General features: G+C 36.5%; 1 protein-coding gene across 5 annotated transcripts in view; it reads right to left on the bottom strand.

Annotated features, from left to right (window-relative positions):
* The window catches only part of RhoBTB (Rho-related BTB domain containing), a 147751-nt gene that overhangs the window by 33354 nt on the left and 89037 nt on the right, over positions 1-25360 (bottom strand). For 4 of the 5 annotated variants that reach the window (XM_074173629.1, XM_074173631.1, XM_074173634.1 and 1 more), the window contains exons 2-4: positions 17797-18135; positions 10414-10541; positions 2892-3159 (exon numbers count right to left, since the gene is read on the bottom strand). In XM_074173629.1, coding sequence (XP_074029730.1) covers positions 2892-3159; positions 10414-10541; positions 17797-18117 — 717 coding nt within the window. In that variant the 5' untranslated portion in view covers positions 18118-18135. Of the gene's footprint in view, positions 1-2891; positions 3160-10413; positions 10542-17796; positions 18136-21488; positions 21870-25360 lie in introns of those variants that run through there. The other variant, XM_074173630.1, reaches the window with a different exon arrangement.

Below are 25360 nucleotides of genomic sequence, written 5' to 3'. Positions count from 1 at the left end.
GCATGTATATTTTTAAGAAAAAAAAATTAAAAAAACATTGAGTGAACATTGCTTTTATTCAATAGAAGAATACATGAACTCCACAATTCAATAGTCCATTGCTATACATTCACCTTATTTTCATATATTTATTTTTTATATTTTTACATTTATACAGTGTCACCATTAAAGTGCGCACCATATGGGAAACTTTTGCTTATTTTTGACAGATATCCAGAAGTTCAGTTAATTGTCATCAATTCATGTATACATAACAAACTCATCATGGAGTTTAACTTTTCTGATACATTTTTAATTATACGGACATTTTAAGAGAGAAATTAAAATTTTTAACATGACTGGTGCAAAGTTTCAATCACTTGGCTATTTTCTTAAACAAACCTTTGATTTCGAAAAAGCAGAGGTAACTTAAAAAAAATGCAAATTATTTTGGATAGAACTATTATTATTATTATAAATTTTAAACAATAATAATATTATAGAAAATACAAATGGGTACAAAAAATTACTTATTGATCTGAATGAGGTTGTCAAACATTTATAGCCTACATTTCAGTATGTCGTCCTCCACGTTCAATAAAAATTATGGTCCTTCTACTGACATCTGTAACTGCATTTTTAATAAATTGGGGATTTATATTTGCACAGCACTCGCGAATGGTATTTTCCAGATGTTGTATGTCAGTAAATGGTCTACTTCGGTACATTTTTTTGTTTCAGGTAACCCCACTAGAAAAAGTCTAAAGGCGTCAAGTCGAGTGATCTAGGTGGCCAATAATGTTCCCAGTTACGTCCAATAACTTTGCCTCTGAACATTTGTTGGAGAGACTGTTTTACAGCAACCGTGTGATGTATTGGTGCGCCATCAAGCTGATACCATAGGTCGTATTTAATATTTAAAGGCATATTATCTAAAACTTCACTAACCTCATTATTTAAAAGGTTGAGATAACCGACGGATGATAAATTTTCCCTAAAGAAAAATGGCCCAATTATTTGGTCGTTAAGTATTCCACACCATACATTAGTTTTAAAGGAATACTGATCACCTCATCTGTCCAAAAAATTTATACGGAAACTTTACATTTTCTTCTCTCTCTCCTTGAAACCAGAAGGAAAACCCCAAACGGACTTCAAAATCTCGTTCTTTTAATATGTTAATAAATTTTGGCTTGTAAGGCCAAAATTAATTCTTTAATAAAATTTTCCTAACACTTTCTCTCTTGTAATCGGTATTTTTTATAATATCAGTTATGCTCGTTTGCCCGTGTTCAATTAATTTTAAACAAATGTTAAGTTGGGCCTCCTCATCATATTTACTTGGAGTGTGCTTTTTTTTAAATTGATTTGCTACGGATCCTGTTTCTCTGAATTTTGGCATTATCATTGACACAGTAGTATGTTGAACATTTTTTCCTGGATGCCGTTCATTAAAAATGTTAGCTACTTGCCGGTATGGTGTATTCTCACCACAGATTAAAACTATTTCTATTCTTTCCTGAAGAGACAACATTATTGCAACAATAACTGTTAAAAATTTGACACGTAAATCAACAACTTAAAAATGTTATTCAACGTAATTAAGCATCCATACCGCCCTAGTTAGTGTTTATAAATAAATGATCTGTAAATACTGAATATTGAAATTTTAATGTAATTTCAACTCTAGTAATTTTATTAATACTTATTTCAGTTTTTGAGTTGTGTCTGCTTTTTCAAAATTGAAGGTACTGACGTTTGTTTAAGAAAATAGCCAAGTGATTGAAACTTTGCACCAGTCATGTTAAAATTTTTATAGCACATTTTTAATTTCTCTCTAAAAATGTCCGTATAAGTAAAAATTTATCAGAAAAGTTAAACTTCATGATGAGTTTGTTATGTATACATGAATTGATGAAAATTAACCGAACTTGTTTTTTAAAATAAAGGGGATATCTGTCAAAAATAAGCAAAACGTTAACTTTATCCTAGTTACATAAAATTTTTCATATGGATATAAAATTGCCGTAGACACAACTTTTTCAAGTCACTTTTTGTTAAATTTGATCTAGAAATGCACTTTTTCAATTTTTTCAAAGACACTGTATGTATACTGTTACTGACCTGCTACTCGTGTAAGTTATTCACAGTGTAGTCAATATAGTTTACTTGACTTTACTTTACTTGACTATCCGACTACCTCAATAACGATAAATCATCAGAGCATATACTTTGTGCCTGTCCCGTTGGGGACCGAATCAGGTTTTTAGAGTTCGGCAGAGCCGTACCCTCACCATCTGACCTGAAAGACTACTCACCATACAAACTAATTGGCTTCCTTGAGAAGCTGGATTTATTTGGTCGACTGTGAATAGGTGTGAGCCACAATAAACCCTTTTGGGTTGCGGTGGAGGGTCGAATAGACCCACTCACTTTGGACCTAACCTAACCTAACCATGGAATATGGACGTTTCGCTCCACCCAGAGAATCCGTGGCGGATATTTTAACGATATTCCACACATAATAGCATCAATAGGTCTTTCAAACGGGTGGAAATTTTATTATAATATCTCACAAATACTTTGTTATTGTTTAAATTTAAAGATAGGTGGCGCCTAACGAGGAACCGTTCTCAGAGCATTTAAAGAATTTTCCATCTCTTATACATATCCATGAATACATTTAATGTGGGTTTTTGCCTGATTTTATCTACTAAGTTACAATTATACAGAAAGATAAGCTCGACAAATCAGAAAACACATCTCTAAATTATACTCAACTGATACCATCATCTTTCGAGCAGATTTTGTAAAAAAGGCTGTCTTGTTCAGTTATTTGCCAAGAAGTGATGGGAATCCATCATGTGGAATCTTAAAAACACATACACTTCAAATTCTGATATTTGTCTAACCTGCAAAAGCGGCCGCTGCACCCTCTTCAAGTTCGTCATCCAGAACCGCTGGGCCCGTCTGGCTATCAGCGCTGCCCTAATGGCGTTCTCGAACACTTCGTTAACTCCATAGTAGGTAAGTACCGAAGTCTCGTAGTAGTGCAGACCGAGTTCTCTGGCCACGTCTCTGGCCTCGTCTGGCATCACCAGATCGCTCTTCCTGGTCGCGCGAACAAATGGACTCTTGTCTCGGAAGTAGTTGAGATACGCCTCGTCTCGGTACATGTAACTGAAATTGGGGAAAAAAATTCAACTTTGAATTCATACTGTGAATTTAATAAAAAATGAGTCAGGAATATCGACAGTTCATTATGTAATGTCATAGCTGTGGAATGAATTCGTTTCTTTAAAATAAAAATCATAATTTTATTAATTGTGGAAAGTCATCTTCATTTCAAGCAGGTTGGAGCCCAGCTCCCTTATCCTTAGGACTGATGCTCGTCAGAAGGACGAGAGGGTGGCGGTATGAAAGTCCTCCGACATCGTTACCGCCTTTCAAGGTGAACCCCTACCTGGCTGGGGTGTTTGGATGAAGATATTGTTCATCTTCTAACGAAGGGCATGAGGGCCTCATTTGACAAAGTGTCTGGGTCTTCTATATCGGGAGGGGTCGTCTATAGCATAATCTAGAGCCATCCTGACTAACGGATTTTCATGGTTTTCGGCACAATCAAGGACTTGCCGATTCCTCGACTGAATGGACTGCTGAATGAAAGGCAGCTGTGAATCTTTGCGGATGGCTTCATTCCGTACGAACCAAGGAGCATTCACAATCATCCTTATTAGCTTATTTTGCAATCTCTCCAAAATGGAGATATTTGACGGAGCCGCTTGTCCCTACGCCTGAAGCATACATGATGACAGGCTTGAACATCGTTTTGTAGATCGTAATTTTGTTTTTAAGGCTTAATTTGGAACGTCTGTTGATCAGAGGCTACAGACTAGCTATCCGACCCTCGATCTTCGCCTTCACGGTTGTGATGTGCGAGTTCCAGGTGAGCCTACGGTCTATTAGAAGACCGAGGTACTTTCCTCGCGCTTGCCAGTCGATCTCCCTTCCAGAGATTCTCACTTTTCTGGTCGGAGAAGATATTGTTCTTCCCATGGTTATCGCCCGAGTCTTTTTCGGGTTCAGTCGGATCTTCCATTCAAGCTACCAGCGCTCGAGGTCGTCTAATGCACGTTGCATGTAGACGACACCGAGCTCCCGACTCATGGAAGATGAGAGGAGAGCCGTGTCATCGGCGTACAGAGATATCTTCACACGCTCTGACCTTGGAAGGTCACTGGTGTAAAGTGAATACAGCGTCGGCAAGAGCACGGCCCCCTGTGGCACTCCAGCGAGGATCTCTCTGTTGTCGGATAGAGAGCCCTCTACTCAAACATGAAACGTTCTGTCTTTCAGGAAAGACCAAATCCACCGGATCAGGTCCCGAGGCAGGTCGTACGCAATTAGTTTATGCAGAAGACCTTCGTGTCATACTTGGTTGAAGGCTTTCGAAATGTCTAGCAAATCGACATGAACTTTTTTGTTTTTATTTAGTTCTGCGATGGTATTTTCGACCAGTCTCAGAGCCTGTAAGTCCGGCCGGACACGGACCACATATTTGCAGTTGAGGCAACCACAACATTGTGGTCACGTTGGCTGCACTTCGCGGTTAACCCAACCACATTTTTGTGGTCGACTTCCGGTCATATAACTCGCACTTGCAGTTGAGGCAACTGACATCAAAAATTGAATGCTGAGAGACCAATTTGAGAAAAAGTAAACCACGGTGTACGCGGTTGGGTACGACTGCAAGTTTGTAGTTAGTGTACGGCGGATGCCGCGATGACATCTCGGCGGAGATCAGCAGCAAGTTGACTGCAGACGTCCGTTTTGACTTTTGTGAATGCCCGTTTACGTGTAGTACAGTATTTCTTATGGGCGGCTTGAGTTCGCTGGAACGCGACTGCAATTGTGTGGTCGATCCGACCGCAAAATGTGGCTAGTGTACGGGCGCTCTTACTCAATGGATTTATTAACTGTCAAAATGAATTTCACTTATATTCTGATCGAAAAATACACAGTGTGTCAATTTCAAAACGTAACACCCTTAATATTTCGACGTCCATAGGTTCGAGGGCGGAAATCTTTAACAGGAAGAGTGGTCGAGTGCTACCTCATTTTAAAGGTCATTCACCTATCTTTTCAAAAATACTACATAATTGACCTTTTTTTTCAGCAGTTCGCGATAAATCTGGTGAAAACTGTATATAATATAAATATTACTGGAGTTTTTTCCCAACACCAAACCGGTATTTTAACACCTCGACACGTGTTTTGATCACCAAATGATCATCTTCAAGAGGAAGATCTTGAAGATGATCACTTGGAGATCGAAACACATGTTGACGTGTTGAAACAATGGTTTGGTGTTGGGAAAAAACTCCAGTAATATTCATTACTATACCAAAGGTTCCAAACAGTACATCACAAGTTTAGATATCAAAAACATTTTTGATAAAATTTTAATCAATTGAAATGAAAGAAACTGAAGTCGTATTACATAACAGTAAATGTTTGAAGTTATTTTACTCACAATATCCAACAAAATATTGAACATGCATAATATTCCGTTGAAAATTATTATTGAAAAAAATGTTATTTACCAGAACTAGTATTTGAATGGTTGTCGTGAATCACAAGTTTGTTAAACAGTAGTCAAAAAATAAGAAAATAAAAGTCAATCACCAATTTGGTCATTCAATCTATTCCTCCAGATTCCACAAGTTGAATTTGAGGATTCCAGAAGCTACTTCACTTAATAGAATAACAGTTTTTGTCGCCACCGAAATGAATTTGTTTTATGATCAACTAATAATATACCTTATCATTGTTCATCTTCAAAAGAAATATAATTAACGAACTGTTAATTAAAGGATGTAACGACGACATGACGGCCACAGTTTTTTTTACCTGCAAAACTTGATTTTTTCAATTATATCTAGCAAACAAGAAACATCATTATTATTACTTCATGATCACGAAATACATATCAGCTTTGGTAGCATATGAACTTTTTCGAAATTACAACCTGCAAATTTATCCTTGACTCCTCATAAAATGCAGCCATCGGATCTAACAATCTTAAGTTCACTGAAAATAGCATACAATAAAGAATGTAAACTCTACATGGCTATCAATCCTGGCGAATACGAGCTTAGAGAACTTCTCACAAATGCGTTCAACAAACAGCTAACATGAGTGGATTCAGAGCCGCTGAAATTCATTCTATTGATCCCGACAAATTCAAAGGCGTCGTTGAAAATACAGTATTTGTTCAGTATCACATTAATCATACTCAAAATTGCAAAGTTCGTGAAAGTGCAGTTGAGCACAATTTCAGTGAGCCCTTCAATACTGTCAGTCAAGGACTAAACCTCTGGGTACATGGAAAATGTATTGACATCGACACCAGTAAAGGTTACGTGAGTGCTATTTGTCGTACATATAATGAAGATTCAATTATTCCTTTCCTATTCACGCCCAAATCGTTCCCATTTCCTCGCAGGATGATCTCAAGTGCCCCAAAGGGTATCCAATAAAAAGAAACAGCTATGTATATTGTTTTCGTTGTTATTTCCAATAAAACGTAGATTTTTCAGATTTTTTTGGCATTATCAAGTAGGTATATGAGTTAAATTTATGTTGCATTGGAAGTTTACTATGTTTATGGAATTTACCAATCATTTTCGAGCGTTCTAACTTGAGTGTTTCCCCTTCATTCCCTTATCTATTCAAGGGAAGATCATGATACATTTATCTCAATCTAGTGAAGATCTGATTGGTGGTCAATCTGCGACCAAGTAGGTGAGCAACACAAATGTGTGACTTGGAAAGAAGTCTCTTGTGAAGGATTTCAGGGAGATTCTCTCTCTTGGCAGTAGGGTACTAACTGCTCTCATCAACCAAGAGATGTTCTTCTGATCCTCTCAACTACCCTGTTGCCATCCAGACCGATATATGCCGCTATAGAAATGTACCTCTAGACCATCTTCTGGAATACCCTCAACGGGAACTATATAATGACATACTGAAGATATTTCAATTGACTGGCCGTTGATAGGTACCTACATCTGACTGGCAAGTGCGATAAGTTGGAACTGTTTTTTGTTACATAAATATGTTGCTCACTGACCAAATAATCGCAAACGCCTCTCGATACAATCAATTTTGTATTCAAAAATATTGATATAGATCGTTTTTAATTCCGTTGTATATCTCCCCTGTCCCATCACAGAAATTATAAACATTTTTATATTCATTTCTCCGTTCTCTTGATTACAAATTTTTCATTCCACTTGAGTAATTCCAAATGAAGATAATTTTCATAAAAAGTTTTTCCATCGTATAAATTTCAGATTCATTTTATATTTCTGTATTGAGACTACAACATTTTATTTTCACGCGGTACTTTACTGAATTCAAGACCCAATTTGGTCGGATTCGGTATGTGCGAATTTTATACCTGTTTCTGAACTGGATATTACGTAACAAACTTTTCATACGGTTTTAGTCATAAACATATTCATTTTATGACACCCTTCGAATAAATCATAAATTCGCACCAGGTAAATTACATAACTTTCTTTATTAGCTTGCTTTACATAATTTAGAACACCATATTAAAATATTCAGAATATTCCACAATATTTCATTAAACACAACCCATTCGGAATTCTTAAAATTATTTTGTTGAAAACTATCACCTGTCCATCCTCACTGTTTGAATTATGAAAAATCTTCTTTAATGTTGATAACTAAGAACAAAATCACAAACAAAGAGAATTTGGCTGTTAACAACAAAATGATTAAATATTGTCAAAAAACAAAATTTTTAGGACTATACATTGATGAAAGTCTTTGTTGGAATACAAATATTGAGATATTGAAAAAAAAAATCAGACCAATTTTAGGAATATTATTTAGGATTAGAAATTTTATTCGATTGAAATATCTCAAATGTATATATTTCTGTTTGGTATATTCAAATCTACAATATTTGATTTCAATTTGGGGAACAGCTAATTCATCAATAATAAATCCTCTCAAGCGACTGCAAAATAAAATAATAAAATGTATATTCAAATCACCATATCTTGAACCTACGTCTAATTTATATATACCACGTGATCATTTAGATATTCAGTTTATTTTCCAATTGAAAATTTGTTGTTTCATTCATTCTGTTGAAAAAATCACAAACATTCGAATTTGGAATTCAATCAAATAAATACCATCCATGACCATAACAAAAGACAAGCAAAAAAACTACTCGTTGAATCATATTACTCAAAATTTGGGGAGAAATCAATATTTCATTTAGGAGTTAAAATATATAATAATCTTCCAGAGAAACTATAAATGAATCAAAAAACAAAATTCAAATCGGAATTGAAAAGGTTTCTGCTTTCTCCCTCTAATTAAAATTCTGATCTCCATATTACAATTTTTTTTGTTTTTAATAACCAGTATAATTTAGAAATATATTTATGTATATGTGTATATATGTAAATATGTATGTATATATGTGTTTGTATCTTTGTATCTATGTATTTATGTATTTATGTGCTGTATATTTAACTGATATTTAATATTGAAATAATTTATTTATTCATTAATTTAAATTTTATCCCTGTTATAAACATTCTTGTTTTTTGGGATTACTAAAAATTATTATTATTCACATCACTTAGAAATTATCAGATTTTCAAGAAAACTGCATCCCTACTTAGGAGCTCATCGGATTTTGATAGAAGAACTTATTTTTGCGAGCAAATTATGGACATGTTGAATAATAAAATCATCCAATTAGAAGAAAAAAGAAATTAAAATGTCTATGTTTTTACCACTTTTAATTGTAACTAACGTTACCGTAGTTTCGTCTTATTTGGACATTCTCAAACTGATACAATGAACTAGATTTAGTATATATAGAATAAGAAGGCGTTATGTTTTCTGATAAGTGTACTTTGTCTCTTAACGGTCATGCTAAAATTGCCACTAGTGGTCAACGGAAAATCCTCACTGGATGAGAACACACGCAATATCCTCAAAAGATTAATGTTTGGGCAGGGATTGTAGGAAACCATATCATTGGTCCCTGTTTCATTGAGGGCAACTTGAATAGCGATAATTATTTGGCACTGCTTCAAAATGATGTCATTCCAAGTTTAGCAAATTTATATCCTGATCCAGGAAACCCTCAAGTTCCAGTGAATACGATATGGTTTCAGCAGGATGGAGCACCACCACATTACCAAGTTAATGTCCGGCAATACCTCGATATACAATTTTTCCCAATCAGTGGATAGGGAGGCGAGGATCGATTGAATGGCCAGCGCGATCACCTGATCTTTCATCATTAGATTTCTTTTTATGGGGATATGTATATTTCAATGTGTACAAAAGTAAACCTCCAGATTCGAATGACTTTAAAGAACGAATAACGCTTGCGATTAGGTCGTTCACGCCTGATATGTTGAATAATGTTACAAGGCAGTTTCATTTGAGATTAGGATGTTGCCAAGACGTTCGCGGTGAACATTTTGAACATCTACTTCGTAAACATCCATATTTTTTTTCGTATTCTACATTTCATCACGTTGTGCATTGCATTTTAGTTTTTGAGTGTATTTTATCAAATTTCGGCAACCACATGATTTCAATTCATTTCATCTTAATTGTTGCAATAAACTTGAAAGCGATAACATTTTTGAATAGAGATTGAAGAGACCTTTCAAACGATATGTCACAAACCTATACTTCTCATTTGAAAAATTGGGGGTTGTACCTGTCATTCGAAGGGGGTTGAAGGTAGGGGTGGTATTTATACGTTGAAGTCAAATTATAATTTACATTTGACGTGTTTCGGGATTTTTTTTAAATATCTACAGTAAACGAAATAATGAATTTATTCCATTTGGCTTTTATACACTGTATATTGGCGAATTCACCAAAATATAACTAACCGGAACCTTCACCATTGTTCATTGCGAAGAATTGATTTATAGAGACTACTTTTTATATAAAGGATCAATACAGTTGGGCTAACTAAAAAATACATCCACGCGATTATGCAACCGATTCTTGAGTAATTAATTCACTTTGTTCATAGATCACGAAATAGCAGTTGTGTGGCACTAATGACTGCAGCAACTCGTAATTTCTAATGCTAATTCCGAGTGTTGTAATGTCATGTAAGAATTGATGAAAACTTTTGGGATGGAATCTTCCAATTACGACAAATGAAGTGACACTTTTTAAAATTGTTGCACATGACGAAAATGTTTATTTTTTGTTACTAAATTCACCAAGACGAAACGTTTTATTTTCCAAGTGGAATCATATATCGGGGTTTTCGTGGTGATAGGAAAAATATATTTAGTATTCAATCAAAACAATAATTTTACAAAATTGTATCTGTTTGGTTCAACTTACCGCAAGTCGTTCTTGCATCCTACTAAAATGACGGGGGTACTGGGACAAAAACGACGAATTTCCGGAAACCACATTAACCGGCAGTTGCGAAGAGATACAGGGTTGTTGATGCTGAAGCATAGTAACACCTGAAATAAAAATAAAAACAATGAGATAGTTTTAGCCTTTCTGCAAGTTGTAGTCTTGATAGATATGCAGTAATGTTTTTTCATTCAGTAACATACTTGTAGATCAAATATTTCAAATAAAATATGACATAAGAGTCTCGCTAAATGTATGGGTTACACCTAGGGATGAAATATATCTGTATTGTGCTTTCCCATCTATTTAGCAGGATTATAAATCATGTACATTTTAAATACATAAAATGGAATATGCTTGGAATGGAAGATGTACATCTTGAATACATAAAATGGAATATGCCTATTAAATACAATGGGTGAAATCGGAGGGCTATACAATTCCAATGATTTTAGTTTGTTGGCAGGAGATCTAGGAAAAGCTGTATTTCAAATTCAAAATATATTTATAGGCGAATGATAGCAAAGGTGAACAGTATTCGTTTTAGAAACGGATTGGGTGTCTTTTTATATAACTTTCCATGCAGTTTTGAATTTCCTTATATTATTTATAGTTTTCAGGTTTTCAGGAAGAAGGTTGAAAAATGTTGGGCCATAATAAAACAGACTTCTTTGGGAATGGGATTTTTTTGAGAAGTGGAATTTGTAATGTTGTGAGTATACTTCACCTTGTTATATAATTTTCTTGCTTTTTAAATTTACTGATGTTTAAACAGACCCAGTTAATATGCTTCTGTAAATATATAAAGAATTTATATTCATTATCGGTGTATTGTTGTATAGTAACGTGGTTGGAAATCGTTCCTCTTAATTGTAAATAATTTTCAGTAAAGAATTTTGAGCATTTTTTAGAGGCTCGAGAATATTATTAAAGGCACTAACCCACGCCGTAATGCAGTAACTTAGGACAGATTAAGCCAAACTGTAATACAGAGTTATTAAATTAATTTTGGATACGATGCCTCTCAGATTGTAAAATTTATTCATTAGTAATCTTATCCTTTCGATCAAATGATTAACATGTTCGTCCCACCTCATGTGTTGGTCGAGAAAAATTCCTAAGTATTTAATCGACAATGTCTTCGTTACTTCAGGGCATTGGCACTGTAGACTTGAGCAATCAGATTTGTGAAATTTTTCCTGGCTAGATGTTTGCTTCAGCCCTAAATATTCATCAACTTGTGATTCTGAAGTCACGAAAATTAGTCTATCATCCAAATTAGTCTATCATCCATGGATGCATATACTCCTTTTTCAATGAAGGAAACTAACCTTGGTTCAACAAAAGCAAGCTGTCACTTCCAAAAATCTCGTCTACCGGCAGTAGTGTAAAAATCCCAGAGCCGAAAACCGAACTAGGTATGTTAGTGCTCGCAACAGCTGCAAACTCAGGATGAATGAAAGCAAATAACTTCACAATCAGAGAATTGGGAATAAACTGCTTGCCAATTCCAAAGGGTCTAGATCCTTCTAGTCGGTAGCTGTAGCTGCTAATTAGAACTTTAGAACATCCACATTTCCACTACTAACACAAGCGGATGGTTCAATTGCAACAACAGCCATTGAAAATGCAAATCTACTAGATGAAGAATTTACGTCCCACTCCACAGTTGATTTTCTGGGAAAGGCACCACTCACTATTCCCACACTAGAATCCAGGAAGCTGGAAATTACTTTTCGACCGCGTCTAATCAGGCGAAATTTGAAACAGCTCAATATCAACAAGGCGTCTGGTCCTGATGAAATGCCCGTTATCGTACTTGCCAAGGGTGCAAATGAACTCGCACCAGTATATTGCAGACTTTTCAACATGTCTTATGAGAAAGGAATGTTTTCTTCTTGTTGAAAGATGGCTCGCGTTCAGCCTTCTCTCAAAAAGGGCAAGAAAAATCTTTCAAATAACTATAGACCAGTAGCTTGGCTATCAGTGATATCAACCACCATATTCTTAAATATTTGGAAGGCTCCAACATCTTGAGTGATCATCATTATGGATTTCGGAAACAAAAATCAACAGGCGACCTTCTGTCGTATGTTACCCATATTTGGAATAACGTTATCGAGAAACATCAAGAGATGTTGAGCTTGATATTTCTAAGGCGTTCGACAGTGTGTGGCATGAGGGTTTGCTGGCCAAACTGAGATGCTATGGATATCATGTAGAGACTTTCCAGTTCTGAGAGAAGAATTCCTGGAGCGGAGTCGGTTTCATTCGAGGGAGAGACTATCGGTAGTTATGGATTAATAATGATCTTCTTGAATTCCCAGACAAGAGCGTGTTCTCTACGGAGGTGTGAAGCCAAAAAATAGGTGTTGGTTTGATCGTACCTGCAATAAGCCGCATTGTGTGGTTGAGCTGGACATCAATCAGGCCAGCGTGAGCGCTATGAACTAGCAAAACTGGAAGCCAAACAATACGTTGGATCCCCTGGTATACATCACTATCACTACGACACAAGCTGGGAGATGGTCTAAGTCATATCCATTGTTTAGACTGGCGATATTCTCAATCAAACTAACTCTAGTTAGCTACATGAAAAATCATTACACCCAAAACCTGGGCCAATGCACCACCAACAGCTAGAAACACCACCCAGAACAAAATATTTAATGTGCCTCCAGACGAGTGAGATACATCACACCAGCCATATATCTGTACCAAGCAACCAGCGTTAAAAAAAGTATTTGTTTTATTCTAGAGTTCTGTTAAATATCGTTGCAAAAACATGAAGTTGACAGGACCTAAAAAATACAAATCCAAATGAATTTTACAAATACACTTCAATTTGATAAAAAATACTCCAAACTGATTTGATTATGGCTACTTCAAATACATATTGAATCAAAATATTGAAAATATGTATCATACGGGGGTAATTCAAAATTTTCCAAAAGAAAAAAAATCGAATAGCAGGTCAAGACTTCGTATCTGAACATAACTTTCAATTCTAAGCAACTTTTCTCTTCAACATATTTGTATATTTTTTGAAATAAGGGTACTCTTGAACGAACTTTATATTTTTGGCCTATCCTGTATGGTGTTTGTCAGGTACACTGATATAGTTTTGGAATGTGCACCAACTTTTGTCAAGAATAAAATTTTCTGAGAAATCGATAATAAAAAAGTTTCCCATTTGTTGCAGACTTAGTGGACCACACTGTATACGTGACTTAGATGTTTGTTTGCGAACTCAATTTCCTGCTTTTAAACAATTATGTTTGTTATGTTAACTTTTGTGATTTAAATAAGCCATACGCTAAATAAATGCCTCTCAGCTGCGTGGAATATCATTACATTCAAAACTAAAACAACGGAGGAATAGACAAGCATCGACAACGATGACTTCAGTTTCAAGTTCAGCTACCAAGCAGAGCACCTGATGAAAACCTGTTGATGAGGTGACTTTTCATTTCCTAATAGTGAAGGCGATAACATATTTCCTCACCACGAAGAACTAGCCTGAAACTACAGGTGCTTTTACTTTCTTTTGGATAGTTCAGTGGTACAGCTTAGCCTGGAACCATTAAAGAGATCTGGTGGATTATAACAGCGTTGTTTACAGTGTGTGATCACAAGTTCATAAATGTCCAGTGGCTTGTAACTTTGAATTCGACATAAACATTTTGTTGATGATTTGTCATTCTGAAAGATTTGTTAACGCAATAGCCCATTCACTGAATAATTCTAAAACTTAAATAACTTCAATCCCGGTCTAGTTCAACCATCAAATTGAAAATCATGCATCGATCAAGTCGAGCGAATTGTTTTTGTTACAGGTTCTACACACGCTTGAAACTAAAATTAAATTCAGAATACCTGCTGACAGTATAAGTTCACGTTGCTTTGGTAGTTAAATATGTTTCGTAAACTTCATGACCGAAGAGATTGCAAAGGATATTGTGCATTTAGGTGGAGGAATATTGTATCGACAATATAAAATCAGTCGATATATATTACTGAAAATAGTTTTATCGGTTTAATGTGAAACTTCTAACAGTTCTAGCTTTACAAGATAGTTTGAGAATATGAATCTTAGTATAGGTAAATGCTCTACTACAGGTTCTTATGTTACTGGTTATTACTATTTCGAATTTTATTTTGTGATAGTCATAATTTGATGTATAGAAATCTCAGGGTTCGCCTTTTTTGAGTTTGTGAATTTTATTATTATTAGTTGTTGCAAATATTAACTAATTCGGTTAAAAATTTGAACATACGGTTCGTTTTCCTCTTAAAAAATTCACGGTTGCCGAACTATATAATTTGTACCTATATTTACAAACTTCGAACGATACGGAACATTTTTTTTGTACCTTGGGAGCTGTCTGACTTGTCCATTCAGTCCAAGTCTCCAGAAAACACTGCAGCCTCTTGGCTTATTGCGATCTACACATTCATGTATAGAGTTTCAAATTGATTACTTCCTTCCTTTCTTTGGAAGATTCTCTCATCCCTTTTTTTTTGTATCACATGGAGTAGTAGAAAGCCAAAAACTTTCTTTCCCAAAAAAATAAGTATCACTGTAACGAATACGGTTGCCGTTACAAGTTAGGAGTGGTGAAATGGACCTGAGAAGATCTGATGCATCTACATAGGAGTTTGCATCCCAAATCATCCGTTCCACGATTGTACTTTTCCCGGCAACAGGGGGTTTTCGAGCTGGGGTGTGTACATGCCGAAATGATACTAAATATGACCTGTAAAGTTATCAGGAATTAGAATGAGAGAGCACGATTGGAGCATCTGTCTTCAGGGTAGCTGTTGACAAAATAGTAAGATGCCTTGATATCACTCTGTCGGACTGGAATCTGTTTCTGTTTAAAATGTGTTTTCCGTTAATTAGCTGTTGCCTCCTACGAACAACAACTCTCAAAAGTCGAAACTTGTGCGAGCTGAGGACTACCGAGGTCTTACCTTCCAACGTTTGATTCCTAGCACGAGTTGGACGATAGAAAATGAGAATTGCTCGTTTGGCCTCGCGGCTTGAACCACCGGTTCACACAGCGGTCGATCAAGAGAGTGGAGGCATTATCCGTTGGGTTCAAAAATACTCGAGGTAACACCTCTGGAAAGCGAAGGCATAAGGTCACCCATTTGTTTTATTACACGGTCTCAAACTTTACGCCTATTTTGAAAAGGATCTCCATCAGTTCTTGAGGATGGTAAAAGAGTACACACATACTATCGGTATGAAATGCGGGCTAGGCAAATGTGCGACAGTTCGTTTCAGAAGAGAACGATGCGGGGACTACGGGGAGGATGTAAAGCTCGTAGATGGAACCGTATAGTTACCGGGGAGACATATACGGAGAGATGGAGATGCCGGGGAGTCGAATACGTAACAGCAGTGGAAAACTCTCTCCACGGCAATTATCAGCACAAACTCTGACAGATTTGGTGATCGAAACTGTGGAATGGACCCGAAGGGATCTGTATTAACTCGAGGTGAAGACTCGAAAAAGGTGCATCACCATAAGAGTTTGCAACCCAAATCGCCCGATCCCCGGTTAGACTTTCACTGACAACAGGAAGGTCGTGAGTTTGGAGTATCTATATATAGAATGGTACTGGAGAGCCTGTAAAGTCGTCAGAAGTTCGGATCCCCTCCTCTGCATAGTCTGGTACCATAAAAGAGCAGGAATTGAAGCCTTCAGGCCAGCTGCTCGAGAGGCGGGTTGGCAGTCCTTGTTCATCTTTCACTGCCTGAACCACTGTGCATGCTGTTTTTGGCGAATGCATTGGCTTGGGATGTGGGGGTTGAGCAAACCGGCCATAGGACGCCTGCTTCCACGAAGCCCCGATGGATACAGAAATGAAAGAATCAGTTGTGGTTATGTTATTCCCTAACTGAATGGCATCTCAGCGATGGCTTAATTATAAGGTGTATGTATCGGTGCCGAGAGGATGAATAACACTGAGCATGTCATCGGTCTCTACAAAACCTTAGAGATACCGGACGCCCTCTCGTCGTAGCATCGCCTTGTCACGGTAAAGCAGGGCTCTGCCGTGATTGACCTTCTTTCTCTAGCTACTCGTGGTACTCTTATAGACAGAGTAAACCTAAAAATTCTTTCTGACGCTGAGTCTATAGAGGAGATGGCTGTCAAGCTTACCTCAAACTGACCTCCGTCTGAATTTAGTTTAGGAGCGAGTCTACAGTGGAGATGGATGTCGAGTTTACGACTCCAACTGACCTCCCTGTATATTTTGTTCAGGAGCGAGAGCTTCTCAACTCACCAACTCCTGATCCAATAACTGAACCTAAAAAAAAAGTTTGGTGGTGTAGCCAGGAAACGACTTTGTCATCTCTTCAAGAGCGGGGTACCTTATAAAACCGCCTTGCACCAAATTCTTGAGCGGCGTACGCAGAATCAGGTGGGGGAGCAAACCCCCCATGAGCAGGTTAGTAAACGTTTGCGCTCAAGTGATGATTCACCAAAACCAGAGGCGAAAAAGCCCTTCACGGTTGAATCTAAGGCATTGTCAGGTGTAGCTGACATGCAAAACCCTCATATGGAGAGTTGTCGGAGGTATCAAGATGGGAATCTTGCACTTTGACTATCCGACTTCCTCATTAACGATGAAAGAGCAGAGCATATACTTTGTGCCTGCTCCGCTGGGGACTGAATCAGGTTTTTAGAGTTCGGCAAAGCCGTACTGAAAGACCATTCACCATACGCACTAATCCAGCTTCTTAACGAAGCCGGTTTTATTTGGTCGAATGTGAATAGGTGTGAGCCGCAATAAACCCTTGGGGGTTGCGATGGAGGGTCGAATAGACCCACTCACTTTGGACCTAACCCAACCTAACCTATATATCCATCAATGTAACGCGGTACTGACGAGACACCAGTGTTGCCCTTCGCTCCGGAGGACATTGAATCTGTTGTGTATCTATCTCTGAAAGTTTCGAATGACAGATTTTTGTGTTTATCTATATATTCACTCGTTCTTTCACCAATCGTTGAAAAATATCAATTGAAGGCATTCGCCTTTTTCTTCTTGCTGTTTATTTTCCCATCAGATTTTCTGAAAGACACGTTCTTCAGAAATAGATCACTTTTTGAGCTATTCACCATGTTACCTAATATTTACCATGTTTCTTCGGCTTTCAGTTTACTTCATTCAGCTCATTCGTGTAGTATTAATTTTTTAAGCATTCATCAGTTTGAGCATTTATTTCAATATACACCTTTTGTAAATACAAAGTACCATATACAACACAGGCTGATAAATGTCCATTGTACATTATTTTTATTTGGTGGTACCGTACTTTTTAAAGTGTGTGGTATATTTACTTACAACATCCGATCTTCCGTAAGCGAATCGCCTGTCCTTTTCGTGATCGCCGAAAGTGTCCCAAAGTCTCAGACTGACGTTGACGCCGTCCACCACTTCCCAGGATCTCTCGAGAACATCCTTGTAGATGCGGTACTGATCGATGGCCCAAACCGTTGGCACGTGGGTAGCCAGCAGTTGGGCCATCGAGACCTGCTTGTTGCACGCGCGAGCGCATATCAGTCGAGTTTTTCCGACGGCCGTATCGCCCACGACCACACACTTGACCAACTCCTGGTGGGGTTGTTCATTATCCATCCCCCAAGACCACGACGGTGCCGACATCCATCACACTGTGGACCCCTAGAACAAAACGATTACTTGATAATATGTAGATTAGTTATTGCCCGCGGCTTCACCCGCGTACAATTTTGTTTGTCACATTAAGTTTCGTGACAGACCACTTTGAACAAATAGTCACAATATTTTTTATTAGCCGAAAACTTCGGGTTTTCAACTTCAAAACTGACAAACTTTGAACCCCTATTTTCGCCCTTGGGGGTGGAAATTCCTGATTCCCTTTCTTGATGTTTATTTACCCTATACAAACCACCTACCCGCATATATCAAGATTCTAGATACAGTAGCTTCGGCTGTACGTTAATGTGAGAGCAGGGAACAGCTAGTAATTCATTTTTTACACGTTTTATATTAGCTTCACCTGTATGTATGTATGTATGTATGTATGTATATATGTATGTATGCATGTTTGTTTGTAACTCTCAAGCTCGGGATCTGTATTGACAGAATTATCGGCATTATTGCTTGATCTATGCGCGGGCAGATGGCGCTGTACGTAACTATCAATGATTGCTTGATCTGTTTGCGGGCAGATGGAACTGTACGTAACTATCAATTATTGCTTGAGCTATTCGCGGGCAGATGCCGCTATACGTAATCTCCTTGATAGGTTGTTCAAAAGAAAATCAAAATAAAAAACATATTTTAAGAATTATAAGTGTTAGCGAAATTTTGTACTACAGATGAAATATTTAAATATTTACAATTACCCGTGATTCAGTACAGAAACAAGTTTTGAACGAAACGGAAGATACATTTTAAAATCAAACCAGAATATGGATTTCGAAAATGAAAACTTTATCGTAAATTGTACACCAAAAAATCTAAAAATTAGAATTAAGGTGCTTGACATACATATCAAATCAAAAGATTGATTTGAAAAATAAAATTATTCACTCAAAAAATATTTTTAGTCCATTAATATTTTGAATGAAACTTCAATTCAAAACATCAAGACTGAATTGTTTTTTGAAATTATTACTGTAAATTTTCTCTTTACTTCGAAACAAATTTTACAACTGTCCGCCCTCTGTTGGAGACTTACTGCATCTCAGTATTACTACAGAATTTGAGATCTCAATTATGTAGCTTGAGAGTGATTTTACATTCGTGCGCCGTCTGTTAAAGATTTATAATACTAGTGACTAGAACTTAAGAAAAAATATATATTTGACAATAAATCGGACTAAAAAATTAAAAATAGTTTTTTTAAATAAGCTTAAAACAATAACGAACGAAAAATACTAGTATTATTGTGAAAAAACCGTGGGCGCTTTGTGCCATATTTTTGTATATCAGACGCCCGTCGCTTTTTTCACAATAATACTACTATTTTTCGTTCGTTATTGTTTTAAGCTTATTTAAAAAAAAATATTTTTAACTTTTTAGTTCGAGTTTTTTAAAAGCGTGTTTTTAAGTTTTTTTGAACTATATTTATTACTTTAAAAATACAGTAACTGAAAAAATATGCCTACTGCACCTATAAAGAAATTCGCAAAACTAACACAACCGTCAACGACGCGTCTGCTCGCGTTCGGGTCGCGTTCTCGACAATGGCGCTTCATTGCTTAGACCGCACCTCTACCCCCGCGCATCGTTCCCCGTCGTCTTATAGTAGACGCGATGCATTATGGCTTACTGCGTTGCGTCAAGTTAATCTTATCTTTGAACGAGTCTTCCAAATTACTCAGTGTCAAAGACAAAGTGTATCTTGAAACGACAATTGTACACATTTTTATAAGGATTTGACAGAAGTAGCTATATTTCTGAGAGTTTGGTTGAACTTTAAAGTACTCAATATGGAATATTACAGAAATGAAACTGATTCTGAATTTTGTGCAGTTGAATTACTAAAGAAAAAAATTATTATTATTACACTGTACAGACCACCTCTGGGAAACAAAGACATATTTTTCTCTAACCTAGATCATCTGTTACATGATTTGTCATCAACTAACAAAAAAGTCGTTATTTTGGGTAACTTTAACACACATTTCCAGAATGACAACAGAGACTTACAAGAGTTACATAGTTTTTTAGATTCTTTAAAGATGGCAATAACCATAACTGAACCTACCAGAATCACATCTCACTCCTCTATCTGTATTGCCAATGTTCTTATAAATATAGATCTACAATCATATGAATCAGGTGTCATGGAACCCTGTTATCGGACCATCTGGGTCAATCAGAAATTCCTCGTTTTGCATATCAAGAAAAAAACCTGGCAAATTTTAATTGGAATATTTTCTATGAAAACCATGATGTCAATTACTTAGCAACTCTGCTCATTGATGTCTACACAAAAACCGTAAATGAATTCTTTCCACTTGAAAAATACTCCGAAATTATAAAATCTGCGTTATTTTGATGTAACGACTTCGTCAGGAATATGAAAGAAAAGCTTACTGAATTAAAATATATTTGCAATATTAATAATAATTGAAATGACTGGAATACCTAAAAAAATCTCAAGACTGTATATGAAAAACAGCTGAAGCAGGCAAAAAAGCAGCAACTGATGAGTACATCGTTTCCTTTGATGTTTGACCTGTAGCGAGAAAATCAGGTAACATGAACAGTTCACGAAATCATGGAAATCCCCACTATATTCAATCAAGAGCAGGTAGAAATCATTCATACCTACAATATAGGTAATGTTTCATCGAGCTCATGAATAGTATAAAAGGTCGTTTTGCTTACAAATCAAAACAGTTTGATGTGAAAGTGTTAAGCTAATAGTTGGAGTGTGAACAATTTTCTCTGGAGTTGAAAAGTTTTCGTATAATTCAGTATTCGAACCGTTCAAAAGATGGAAAGGAAAGTGAAATGCTTTTTCGAACAATTCGACAGGACGTATGTTGGAACACCTTCATCGTTTCACAGATCCAATTACTGTGATAGAGTAACCTCTAGTGAAGTTGAAGAAGGAATAAAGTGTTTCATTGAAAAATATATGGAACTGGATGCCTCGATCGGTTCCACTTCATTCAAGAGTTCGACCTCAGGCAGTGCAGAGAAGCGGGATGGTGATGATGAAGTTGAAGTTCTTTCTGGTTCCGGAGTTGAGGATAGAGGGTTACGTTTTTCCCGTAGATTGAGTTTAGCACCAGTACGTACCCATCATAAACTGATAGTACGAAATCTGTCTCTCGGCGTCAGCTGGCAAGATCTAAAAGATTATATGCGAAATGCCGGTGAAGTTACTTTCGGGCAGGCTCACAAACCATATAGACATGGAAGCCGCTTTTAGAAAACTGAATAATACTATATTGAAGGGTAAGCGAATTCGCCTCGAAAAAGCCCTGGTTGATTCGATTTGGAAAAGGAAACATTTTTCCGATTGCACATCTTACTTGCCGTTCCAGGGGAAACGTTTTTCCAAGCCTGCTCGGTCCAATCATTCACGTAGGGCCCCAATCCGTACCCCTTATAGGTTACTCGTTTCAAATCTATCTGATCGCGTCAGCTGGCAAGACCTCAAAGATCACATGCGTAATTCTGGAGAAGTTACATTTGCAGAGGCTCATGATCTTCAACGCAACATGGGAACCGTCGATTTCGCTTCAGAATCCGACTTGCAAGCCGCTTACAAACATATGAACGGTACTTTATTGAAGGGTAGACGCATTTTTCTCGACGAACTCAAGATACCCATATCGAATAATGGTGCAGAAATAAAGTATGATTCACAGAACGAAATTTCTGTTGCTGAGATTGATGAACTTTCTGGCCAGGGGGAAATAATTGTCCATTCCTGTTTGTTAAACATGGAGGATGTCTTGAATAAATTAGCCGATATATGCACAGGAGAAAGACAAAATTTACACAAATCTGGAGATGGGGACAACACGTGGGATCCGCTTTTTGATTTAAAGCTTGGGCCATACTCAAGAAGAAGAACGTAGTTTCAATTTGAAGGATTATTTTCTGGGGCAGAACTTTTTGACATGCTTATATTTTTAGTGAAATTACTATCAAAATATTCTGAGTCCCCTCTATTAATTATTATTAAAAAAGCAATCGTTAAATGAGTTTTTCATTTTCTTGGCCGAAAGAAAATATGTGCTAGGTAGATGCATATGTTTTTTTGTTCGAGTCTCACTACAACTTTGAATTTATTGATAGTGATTTTTGGATAAATTTTTGTTTTCTCAGAAATATACGTATAATTCTTTGGTGAAATCATCAACATATGTCAGCTCCGCCTATGAATTTTCTTTGCATTTCATTTAATTTCATTTACATTGGTATACGAAATATTTGAGTAATTCAGCTACAAAATTTTAAGTTTGGATGCGTTGAAACTTCTTTCAAATGGTTGCTTGTATTACTTCCACTATCTAAACTAACGATTTTGCATACATCTGTTTTAAAATATATGTTTTTTCGTTAATCAGATTTCATAGGAATTATAGTATTTCATTGATTTTCTGCCAATAATTTTGTATTGTTGGCTGTGATAACTTCAGTATTATTACCTTTTCATAGCCGAATTGTTGGTCAATCTATTTTTTTGGTCAAATGGAAAGAGCCGCAAGAGTATGAAAAACTTTTTCATTTGTTCTACCTCAATTATTGAAAGTGCACAGAAAACTTTCTCATCTTTCTTCCTCTTTTCTGTTTTTTTATTATTTTAAAATGGCTGCCGTAAGTGATATTGCGCTTCTAACAGTAGAGCCCCACAAATTGAAAAAAAGTAGATAATTGATAATCTCTCTTGAGATAAATCAATTTTAGATTCAATAATTCTTTGGAAGATTCCTTCAAATCCGCAAAATCGCTATGTTCTTCCCGTGTCTGGTCCGAAACCAAAAAAAGGAAGAAGAGACGTTTTCTTCCTGAAGTTCCGAAATGTCGAATGACATAGATGAATTATTTGGAAAAAGAACAATATCTTATAAACAAACTTTGGGAATATGCCGATTCCAGCAAAAATAAGAAGACTCGTTTCATATTTCTGGTATATACAGGGTCATAATAAATCCTAATACGAAATGAAATGTTTTTGTTATATCATAAGTAAACTATAAGCTATGTGAAATTTTATAGACGTTTCTTTTCTCTATTATGAAATCTACTGGGGATTTACTAGAAATTAAGGTAGGTCAAATTTTAATTGGAATATTTTCTATGAGAAACATGATGTCAACTACTTGACGACTCTGGTCATTGATGTCTACGCAAATGAACGTAAATGAATTCTTTCCACTTGAAAAATACTTCGAAATTACAATATGTCCAAAGCTTGGACAATAAATCCAAAGCTTGTTGGCGGATTGTCAATTATGAGAGGAATAAAATTAATTTATTTCAACCTACTGACGATATTACCCCAGATGAGTTCAAAGACTTTTTCGCATTAGTAGCTCATGAAAAAGTTCTTGACACCGTTACTTGAAAAATTCAAATTGCATGAATGTGTATAGTTTAAATAGTAAGATAGTGAAAGATACTATTGACATTATTCTGCCACCATTATTCGAATTCATTAATTTGATTTTTCGTCAGGTGTTTCTGCTGATGTATTGAAATACACCAATAATGGGGCACTTCAATTTTTGACCAAACATCATTTGTTGTTGATTGTTAATTACTTTTGCAATTTTTGCAAGCTGCAATTGAATTTTTTGAAAAGTCATCTACACGATATTCCAATTCGAAACACACCTCGTTCATATTTTTTGGAGACGGAGAAAAAGTTTAAACTGCAATGTACTTGTTGATCAGAGTATTGAAGTATATTATAAGTTTACTACCTGTAGCGAGAAAAAAAGGTAACATGAACAATTCAATCAAGAGTTACAGGTAGAAATCAATTATACAATATAGGTAATGATTCAACCAGCTCATGAATAGTACAAAAGGTCGATTTGCTTACAAATCAAAACAGTTTCATGTGAAAGTGTTAGCTAATCGTTGGAGTGTGAACAATTTTCTCTGGAGTTGAAAAGGTTTCGTCAATTTTTGGTACTGAAACCAATTCAATTCAAAGTAGAAGTGAGTATTCGAACCGTTTCAAAAGAAGGGAAAGGAAGTAAAATGCTTTTTCGAACAATTCGCAAGGACGTACGTTGGAACACCTTCATCATTTCCGAAAATGAACAGATACAATTACTGCCTCGACCTCAGACAGTGCAGAGAAGCGGGATGGTGATGATGAAGATGAAGTTCTCTCTGTTTCCGGAGTTGAAGATAGAGGGTTACGTTTCTCCTGTGGATTGGGTCTAGCATCAGTACGTATACCCGGCATAAACTGATAGTACGAAATCTGTCTTTGGGCGTCAGCTGGTAAGATCTAAAAGAGTATATGCGAAATGCCGATAGAGTTACTTTCGTGTAGGCTCATAAACCATATCGCAACATCGGAACTGTCAAATTCGCTACTCATTCAGACATGGAAGCCGCTTTCAGACAACTGAATTCGATTTGGAAAAGAAAACATTTTTCCAATTGCACATCTTCCTTACCGTTCCATAGAGAGATATTTCCTAAGCCTACTCGGTCCATTCATTCCCATAGGACGCCGATCCGTACCACTTATAGGTTACTCATTTCAAATCTATCTGATCGCGTCAGTTGGCAAGATGTTAAAGATCACATGCGTAATTCTGGAAACGTTACATTTGCAGAGGCACATAATCTACACCGCAACACTGGAGTCGTAGATTTCGCTTCAAAATCTGACTTGCAAGCCGCTTACAGAAAAATGAACGGTACTTTATTGAAGGGTAGACGCATTTGTCTCGACGAACTCAAGATACTCAGAACGAGTAATGGGGTAGAAATATCTGCCGAAGTGATGATCGGTTCACGGAAGGAAGTTACGGATCTAACAACTGATCAGCTTTCCCCCAGGAGGAATTAGTTGTCCATTCCTATGGGTTGGACATGGATGATGTCACACGAAGTTTAGCCGAACTATGGACACAAACCTGATGATGGGCAAATGTCGTGGGATTTGAAGCTTGGACCATACTCACGAAGAAGAGCATAATTTCAATTCGAAGATTTCGTTTATGGTGCAGAGTCTATTGGTCATGGTCTGCTTATAGTTTTAGTGAAATTACTATCATAATGTTTTGAGTCACCTATATTTATTATTATTATAAATGCGATCGTTTGATGATTGTTATTTCATTTTCCTGGCCGGAAAAAAAATGCACCAGGTAGGTAAGTAGGTAAATTTTATAAGACTTTTTTATAAGAATTCCAAAGTGGGAATGTC

Source organism: Leptinotarsa decemlineata, unplaced genomic scaffold, assembly GCF_025532065.1.
Source record: "Leptinotarsa decemlineata unplaced genomic scaffold, Ldec_3_MD MMD2_tig00000251_RagTag_RagTag, whole genome shotgun sequence".
Classification (NCBI taxonomy): Eukaryota; Metazoa; Arthropoda; class Insecta; order Coleoptera; family Chrysomelidae; genus Leptinotarsa; species Leptinotarsa decemlineata.
Note: the sequence above shows the minus strand (reverse complement) of the source record. Positions and strands in the feature narration are given on the sequence as shown.